This window comes from Petaurus breviceps, unplaced genomic scaffold (genome assembly GCF_028583685.1).
Source record: "Petaurus breviceps papuanus isolate PSGF00001 unplaced genomic scaffold, PetGlider_PUasm1.0 175, whole genome shotgun sequence".
NCBI classification, from domain to species: Eukaryota; Metazoa; Chordata; class Mammalia; order Diprotodontia; family Petauridae; genus Petaurus; species Petaurus breviceps.
In genome coordinates, this window is record NW_027185764.1 from 24,741,433 (window position 1) to 24,750,597 (window position 9,165).

At 43.5% G+C, this 9,165-nt stretch overlaps 2 protein-coding genes across 6 annotated transcripts in view; one reads left to right on the plus strand and one right to left on the minus strand.

The window, feature by feature from the left end:
• LOC138158746 (transmembrane protein 180-like) overlaps positions 1–8,413 on the minus strand; it is a 72,624-nt gene extending 64,211 nt beyond the window's left edge. For 2 of the 5 annotated variants that reach the window (XR_011167718.1, XM_069084931.1), the window contains exon 1: positions 8,228–8,413. The gene's annotated coding sequence lies outside the window, so the exon portion shown is untranslated. Of the gene's footprint in view, positions 1–8,110 lie in introns of all 5 variants that reach the window. The other 3 variants (XM_069084930.1, XM_069084928.1, XM_069084927.1) reach the window with 3 other exon arrangements.
• Positions 8,414–8,546: 133 nt separating this feature from the next.
• The window catches only part of CDR2 (cerebellar degeneration related protein 2), a 34,115-nt gene continuing 33,496 nt past the window's right edge, over positions 8,547–9,165 (plus strand). The window contains exon 1 of the mRNA XM_069084932.1: positions 8,547–8,919. Within this exon, the coding sequence (XP_068941033.1) occupies positions 8,841–8,919 (79 nt within the window). The 5' untranslated portion in view covers positions 8,547–8,840. The remainder of the gene's footprint in view (positions 8,920–9,165) is intronic.

Consider the following 9,165-nt stretch of genomic DNA (forward strand, 5'->3'; position numbering starts at 1 on the left):
AAGAATGTGATGAATCACTCTTTTCTCAATTTCCCCTTTAACTAGTAAACTATCTAGTTGTTATGTTAGATTATGTCCCCACAGTCTAACTGAAGCAGATAACAGGCAATTATCCAAATAACTCCACAAGAAAAAAAGCCCCATTCTCTGCTCTGACTTTGAAGATAATCACAGGCTATTCACAGACAGAACAATTCAGGTGATTTGTATTTAAAAGTCTTTTTTGCCTAAATAACTCCGACAATTGAGAAGGTAAAGAATACTGATTTGACTTGAATTATGAAGACATCTCTTTGGCCTTCCCTTTAATTTTATGTTTGTAGATATACCATAGAGGTATTTTTGTCAATGGAGATAATATAGACCTGGCTATAATTCCAACTTACTACAAATCTGTCAAGAAGATCACCTTGCCAAAAATTAAGAAAGTTGAGAAGTCAAGGAAGCTATAACTTGTAAGCTGGATTCAAGTTATCAAAGTCTAAACTTTAAAAGAGGCACTGTTTTTTGTTTTTCCTCTTGGCTTTGTATTACGCACAATGATTTATGAAACATGCCCTACCCTATTCTACTAATTCTGATTCAGAAGTCACAGTACCTTTAACATTAGGCAAAGGGTGGTAAACTCATTCTTTTGAGGTTCAAAATGTTAGACAAATATAATGAAAAAAATAAACAAGAAAGAAATTAAAGACCCAAGTAGAATCTTAGTAAAGTTGTATATGATAAATCTCTGATGATTGAATGGGAATAGAAAGGATACATGTTTCTCAGTTGTACATGGCACTTTTATAAAATTTTATCATGTATTAGAGGATATTTCAAGTGTGGTAAGAAGCTCTTAGGGGAGCTCTGAGACACTTTTGGGGAGGTTTGTGAAGCCAAAACTATTTTCATACTAACATTAATACTAATCAGTCTTAGTTTCTAATATGGGAAATATTGGTAGAATAATTCACATGAGCAAAAGCTCAAAGTAGGGGTCCTTGAAAAAATTTAAGAGTGTAAAGGAGTCCTGAGATCAAAAAGTTAGAGAACTGCTATATTAGTGCATAAAAATCTCACAAACAAATGCAAAAAAGCAGTAATAGTAAATATATCTTTTACTTACCACAATATAATAAAAATGATGTTCAATAAAAAGCTATTGAAAAAGGATTAAGGGGGGAAGAGCCAAGATGACAGCATAGAAGCAGGAAAACTACCTGTGCTTCCCCCCGTAACTACCTCAAATACCTATAAAAATGACTCTAAACAAACTTTAGGGCTACAAAACAAATCTCCCAATGAAGGCAGCCCAGTAGGCGGACAGAAAGAGTCAATTGCAGCCCACTAGGAGCAGAGGCCAGCCCCTGTGTGAGCCCACAGTTTTAGCCCCAGGGTGGCCACGACCAGCTGTGTCTGGAGGGAGTTCAGGAGAGTGGATCACCAGCAGCTGTGGCAGTTGCCAGAATTATCAACCCATAAATGCCAAAGACAAAGTGAGAGGTCAGTGTGGACTTTGGGAACAGGGGGTCCGGGAGTTCAGTCCAGCCTCTGCCCCAGAGGGAGAAGTGGCTGAGGCACTGAAGCCCTGAAGCCACCACAGCATGGCTGCTTCAGAGCTCCTGGCCTATAGATCACAGGGGGACCAAGACCATTCAGGGGGGTAATCGCTTTTGCTTTAACCTGCTTGGATATGGATCACTGTCTAGGGTGGAAGTCCTGGGAGGTGTGACCAGGTGCCAGAGCTGATGGAGGCTTCAAAGAGGGCACCCAACTAATAGCTCCAGCACCTAAAAAAACCCCAGTGATTTGAGATAAAGCTCTTCTTTCTGGAAGCAGAGTTCTACTGTGGAAAAAAGCTCAAAAGTCAAGTAATTGAATGGCAACATGAGCAAGCAAAGGAAGTAAAGCAAGCAGAGCAATCGGACTCTAGATTCCTATTTTGGGGACAAAAAGGATCAAAGCATGGAACAGGAGGAAGACAGCGAAGTCAGAACTCCTGCACCAAAAGCTTCCAAGAAAAATACAAGCTGGTTACAGGCCATAGAGAACCTTAAGAAGGATTTTGAAAACCAAATAAGAGAAGTGGAGGAAAAATTGGGAAGAGAAATGAGAATGATGCAAGAAAATCATGAAAAGAGAGTCAACAACCTGACTGAAGAAAATAACACCTAAAAAATAGACTAATTCAAATGGCAAATGAGGCTCAAAAAGCCAATGAGGAGAAGAATCCCTTAAAAAGCCAAATTTGCCAGATGGAAAAAAGAATCTCAAAAGCTCACTGAAGAGAATCATTCCTTCAGAAATACATTGGAGCAGATGGAAGCTAGTGACTTTATGAGAAATCAAGATACTATTAAACAGATCCAAACAAATGAAAAAATAGAAGGCAATGTGAAATATCTCATTGGAAAAACCACTGACCTGGAAAATAGATCCACGAGAGATAATTTAAAAATTATTGCACTACCTGAAAGCCATGATCAAAAAAAGAACCTAGAAATCATCCTTCAAGAAATTCTCAAGGATAATTGCCCTGATGTACTAGAACCAGAGGGCAAAATAGAGGTTGAAAGAATCCACCCATCACCTCTTGAAAAAGGTCCCAAAAAGAAAATTTCTAGGAATATTTATAGCCAGGTTCTGGAATTCCCAGATCAAGGAGAAAATACTACAAGCAGCCAAGAAGAAACAATTTGAATACTATGGAAACACAATCAGGATAACCCAGGATCTGGCAGCTTCTACATTGAGGGATTGAAGGGTTTGGAATATGATATTCCAGAGGTCAAAGAAGCTGGGATTAAAACCAAGAATCACCTACCCTGCAAAACTGAGTATCATGTTTCAGGGGAAAATATGGTCATTCAATGAAATAGAGCATTTTCAAGCATTCTTGATGAAAAAACCAGAGTTGAATAGAAAATTTGACATTCAGATACAAGAAGTAAGAGAAGCTAAACAGGGAAAAGAAATCATAAGGAACTTATCAAAGTTGAACTGTTTATATTCCTACATGAAAAAACAATAATTGTGACTTATGAAACTTTTCTCAGTATGAGAATAGTTGAAGGGAATATAACTCTGTGTGTGTACATATATGTATGTATATATGTATACATACATACAAATGTATATAGGAGGGTATATGGACATATGACTACATATGTGAGTGTGTGTATATGTGTGTAGAGGTATACATAGACAGAGGGTACAGGACCAGTTGAATAGGAAGGGATGATACTTAAAAGGTGAAACTGGGAAGTGAGAGAGGAATATAATAAGGGGAGATGGGGAGAGACAGAATGGGGTAAATTATCCCATATAGATCAGTTCTCATTTCTAAAATAAATATCAACAAGTATAGCCCATATAAACAAAAGTTTTTTTGGATCCTCTGTTTTTAAGAGCATAGAGGAGTCCTTAATAGTCTTTATTGTGCATTTTTTTTTAAGCAATCAGGGTTAAGTAACTTGCTCAAGGTTACATGGCCAGTTATTTCTGGGTGTGGTGCTGAGTATCTGAGCCCAGATTTGATCCAGGTCATCCCGACACTGGAGCAGGTGCTCTTACTAGCTGAGCCACCTGGCCGCCCCTAATAGTCTTAAAAAGTATAATTTTGCTATTGTTCCAATTTTTTCCAGTTGTGTCTAACTCTGAATGTTCCTATTTGAGGTGTTTTTTTTTTGGCAAAGATACTGGAATGGTTTGCCATTTCCTTCCCCAGCTCATTTTAAAGACGAGGAACTGAGGAAAACAGGATTAAGTGACTTACCCAGGGTCACACTGCTACTAAGTATATGAGGTCAGATCTGAACTCATGAAGATGATTCTTACTGATTGCAAGACCAGTGCTCTATCCTTTGTACCACCTAGTTGCCCCTTTGAAAAGTATAAAGTGGTCCTCAATAGTTTTTAAGAGTGTAAAGGAGTAGGGGCAGCTAGGTGGTGCACTAAATAGAGCACTGGCCTTGGAGTCAGGAGGACCTGAGTTCAAATCCAGCCTCAGACACTTAAAACTTACTAGGCATGTGACCTTGGACAAGTCGCTTAACCCCAATTGCCCTCCAAAAAAAGGAGAAAAAAAAAAGAGGAGTCCCAAGGAGTCTCAAGACCAAAAGGTTTGAGAACCATGAACTTCTAAGTCTCAGATACCTTAGGGCTCCTTCAGTTTCCATAAACCACGATTAACAGTTTTTAAATCCAGTGATCTCTGCTTGAAAGTGTCTCTATAATCATCTTTTTTTAATTTAAAGCACCTTTTAAAAAATTTTTGGCCATGATCTACTTCTGCCAACTAAAGTAAGAGAAATGCACAACAGAGACAGATCTTTTACCAAGGTAATAAAAACTTGAAGATCAGGAAATTTTTTCTTCTATAATATCAGGACTCAGAGGCAGGAGATTTGCTATTATTCTTTTAAAAGAGAAAATGTTTTTAATAAATATGGGAAGAAAGATGTACTAGAGTTAGTCTAATAAAATATTTACTACTGGTAGAGCTCATGAGGTTCAAGACTTGCTTTTTCCTTCTGGATCTTTGAAGACTTGGAGGAATTTCTCAATCAGCTTAGCCATACATGAGGTTTAACAGTAAAATTTCAGGCTATAATCAAAGATAGGGAAAGAATTTGGTGAAAGGTGATAGGTTTGCTCAGTACCCCTGAGGAAGTAACCTATTTTGTCATTGCCTAAATTGGGCCCTGGGAACACTCTAGGTTTTGAGGAGACTGTTTTACTGGTTATCAGCACCTTCATCAGGCCTTATTTTTTAGATGGGAGAGAGAGAAGATGTGAAACATATTAGGAAATGTTTACTTTAGATGCTCTGCTCTCGTAAAAAAAATTTTTTTTATTTTTTTTAAAGCAATCAGGATTAAGTAACTTGCTCAAGGTTACACGGCCAGTTATTTCTGGGTGTGGTATCTGAGCTAAGTATCTGAGCCCGGATTTGATCCCCAGGTCATCCCGACACTTGGGCCGGTGCTCTTACTCGCTGAGCCACCTGGCCGCCCCTGCTCTGGTAAAAATTTAAGAGGGAAGCATGTGAGAGCTAAAATAAATTTGTGGATTTCAATTATCCCCATGATTCCTGATATTCCAATGTTATCATCAGTTTCCAAATTTCTAGCAGAGGCTCAAATGTGCTAACTGGAAAAAGCACAATATATTTGACTTTTCCTGACCTCAACTTTAGGGCCAAATGAAAAGTACCTGATATGACTGGAGAAGTGGGGATGGGACAGTTCTTTAGTAATCTATAGTAACGGCAATGTTAACTGGGAGCTATTCTGTGTGTTATATCACATATACCCAAGTGTGACTAATATCATAAGATTTAGGCTACAAGAAACCTGTTTTAATCAGTTAATCTCCCTATATATGCATTACAAGTAATTGGCAACAACCTGGTTCTTGTTTTTGTTTTTTTTGCTGCTTTTCGGAGGGGGAAAGGCAGGGTAATTGGGGTTAAGTGACTTGCCCAAGGTCACATGGCTAGTAAGTGTTAAGTCCAGATTTGAATTCAGGTCCTCCTGACTCCAGGGCTGGTCCTCTATTCACTGTGCCACCTAGCCGCCCCTGCGACAACCTGTTTTTAATGGACAATATAAGCCTTGCTTTGCTACTTAACTGTAAGCTTAAGTAACTATCCCTTGAGCCCTTAGTTTTCCCCTCTGTATAATGTGGAGGCAGAGGGGTGTTGGACTTCAGAGGTCCTTAACCTGGGGTCCATGAATTAGCTTATTTAATATCTTATAACTGTATTTCAATATCAAGAAGACCTGAGTTCAAATCCAGCCTCAGATACTAGCTCTGTGAACCTGGGCAAGTCACTTCACCCTGTCTGCCTCAATTTCCTCTTGTATAAAATGAGCTGGAAAAGGAAATGGCAAACCATTCTAATATCTTTGCCAAGAAAATCCCCAGGGGTGGCTAGGTGGTATAGATAATAGAGGATCAGCCCTGGAGTCAGGAGGACCTGAGTTCAAATCCAACCTCAGACACTTAACACATCTAGCCTTGTGACCTTGGGCAAGTCACTTAACCCCAATTGCCCTGCATTCCCCCCTCCAAAAAGCAAAAAAAAAAAAATCAACTGAAAACATTATTCTGAGAAGGGTTACATATGCTTCACCACTATCAAAAAGGGATCAAAATTCAAAAAAGTTAAGAACCCCTGGATTAGATGATCTCTAAGGGGTGGGGAACCTTTGGCCTGGAGGTCACATGTGGCCCTCTAGGTCCTCAAATTCAGCCCTCTGACTGAATTCAAACTTCATAGAACAAATCCCTTTAATAAAAAGTGTTCTGTAAAACTTGGACTCAGTCAAAAGGCTGCACCCACGGACCTAGGAGGTCACCTGTGTGCAGGTTCCCCACCCCTGTTAAACTATAAATCCTATAGGTGAGTTTGGAATGGTTCTAAAAGGCTCTCTAGGTTTAGAGAGTGTCCACTGTGCCATTCAGGGCAAGATCGAGTGAAAATCATTAAGTAGAAAAAGTTCTTTACTCAATGGAAGCCTTTCTCCTTCAGGTAAGGTGCTTTTATATCTCTATTAAAATCTCAGAAAACCATTTAAAACATATACAGATTAAAGTGTGAATAACTAATACTGGCTTAAAAATGCACTCCCAGGAGCATCTTTATTTTTTCTTAAATGCTTAACGAAGTTTTAATAGCAAAACTTTCAAATGTAACAGTTCCTATTCAGGCGAATAGGCTTTTTTCAGCACCCCCTGAACACATTCTGCCTCTACCTAAAGCAGGCAAAGATCCTGTACTACATGTTACATAGACCTTTAACGGCATCATTAACTTGTTTTTTTGTGGGGGTTTTTTTGCTTTTTGGAGGGGGAAAGCGGCACAATTGGGGTTAAGTGACTTGCCCAAGGTCACACGGCTAGTAAGTGTGTCAAGTGTTGAGGCCGTATTTGAACTCAGGTCCTCCTGACTCCAGGGCCCGTGCTCTATTCACTGAGCCACCTAGATGCCCCCATCATTAACATCTGATCATGACCAGCTTACTCCTTGCTGACTGAGGATGGATGGGATGAGAGTGAAGACTGGGTTGTGCCAAATCCTCAAGCCTATGAGTCAGTAGGGGAAGTATAGTGGCCTTGTGAAAAGTGATGGGTTGGGGTACCTGTATGACCATGGGTAAATCACAATAACTTCTCCTGGCCTCTGTCTGTTTTTCTTTCTTTCTTTCCTTCCTTCCTTTCTTCCTTTCTTTCTTTTCCCCCCTCAGTTTCCTAATGTGTAAAATGAGCACATCAGACTAGGTAACTTCCAAAGTCCCTTCCAGCTCTATACCCTAATGATCTGGGTTTTGACAAGAGAACAGCAAAAGGAATTCAATAGCAGCTCCACTTCTCAAAACCCATTATGAACAGGTGACCCGAACTACAAAGCCAGCCCTCCTCTTCCCAAGGAAACCTGATCTCAGTGCACCAGGTGGCTCTTAACTCCTTCCCCTCCCTCCACTTAGGCTACATTCACTCAGTCAACAAGTCACCTCCCCCCCCCAACCCTTTCTGCTATACACACCTCCCTTCATCCTCGTAGGAATCATATGTCTACAAGAGGAAGGGACCTCAGGGACCATCTAATCGAACTGCATTTGACAGCTGAGGAAACTGAGGCCCAGAGGGGGAACTGACTTGTCCAAGATCACACCGGTGATTTCAGAGACTAGAATCAGGGGTGCAGAACCCGCACCCTGGAGACCTAGATCCTCCACATTAAACCAGATTCCATCACATCAAACTCATCCAGCGGTTTATTCCGCACGCCCCTCCTCTCCCTATTCCACTCCTTATGCTGGACTTCTATCACCTCACTCCCCAAACAGTACATCCCCTCACCTTCCTCCCCCTTCCCCAGACTGCACACCCGTCACCTCAGCCTCAGGCAAACACAGAACCAGGAGGGAGGGACGTCAAGGTCCACCTACTCCAACCCCATTACTTAGAACTGGGCAAACAGGACCAGACAAGTGAACTGTCTAGTGTAAGGCTACGTGGCGGGATCAGAACCCAGGTCCTCAGGCTCCGGAGCCAGGGCTCTGGGCATCGCACCAGCAGGCCAGACCTCACGCTACACGCCCCTCATCCTCATCCTCACCCCTAGGTGACGTCAGCGCGCCCCGAGGTGACAATCTCCTCGTGGGTCACCACACCCAGCACTGAACTCTCGTACCCACGGCTGCCTGGGGCCCGCCCTCCCGGTCTCGGCCTTTACCCAGCACCGGCCACGGTCACTAAATACGTATCCTTTTTTCCTCCTTCGGTTCTTCCGCCGCCGCGCAGGCCCCCTCCGGTACTGGTGTGGGGCGTGCCCCGGAGAGCGAAGCCGGGTGGGGAGACGTGGACTGCGCGTGCGCTTCGCTCTCCATTTGTGGGCGCGAGGCGTGGTTGGACTAGCTTTCCAAAGCTCCTTTCTTCTTTCTCCGCCTCCTTGGTCCTCTTTAGTGTCTCCATTGGTCTGTTCCCCGGGAGCTGAGACGAATTGGATCTAGCCGAAGGGCGTGATTGGCGAGAGCGCCCGCCCCTCGTCAGGGCGGCGGCCTGGGATTGGTGGGAGCGCGGCCTGGGTTTTGAATCGCTCCCCGGTTGGGGAGGGCTACTTTTGGAAAGTGCCACGTTTGGGGCCGCGGGCCGGGTAGAGCCGGCTCGGGGCTGCCTCGGGGGGCACCGGCTCCCGAGCGCTGGACGTTGGCGGCCAGCAGGGGACCCCTAGAGGTGCCGAAGCCCGCTTGTTGTCAGGGATCCGAGGCTGTGTGGGCGTCGGCAAAGACCTGGGCTGAGGAGAGCCGGGGACAGTGGCCGGGGCGGCGGCGAGATACCACGCCGCGATGTTGGCGGAAAACCTGGTGGAGGAGTTTGAGATGAAGGAGGACGAGCCGTGGTACGACCAGCAGGACCTGCAGCAAGGTGAGGGGGCAACCCCACCCCCAAATCCTCCAGGAGGTGGGGAACATCAGCCTCTGGGCTCTCGGGGGCAAGAAGCCTTACCCCGGCTCAGTGTAATTGCGAGACGGACACCGGAGGATGAAGAGCTGCTGCATTGGGTGGGACTGGGGAAGAAGGGTGGTGGTGGGACCGGGAAGAAAGAAGGTGGTGGGACCAAAGGAAGAAGGGAGGTGCTGGTGGGACCAAAGGAAGAAAGGAGGTAATGGC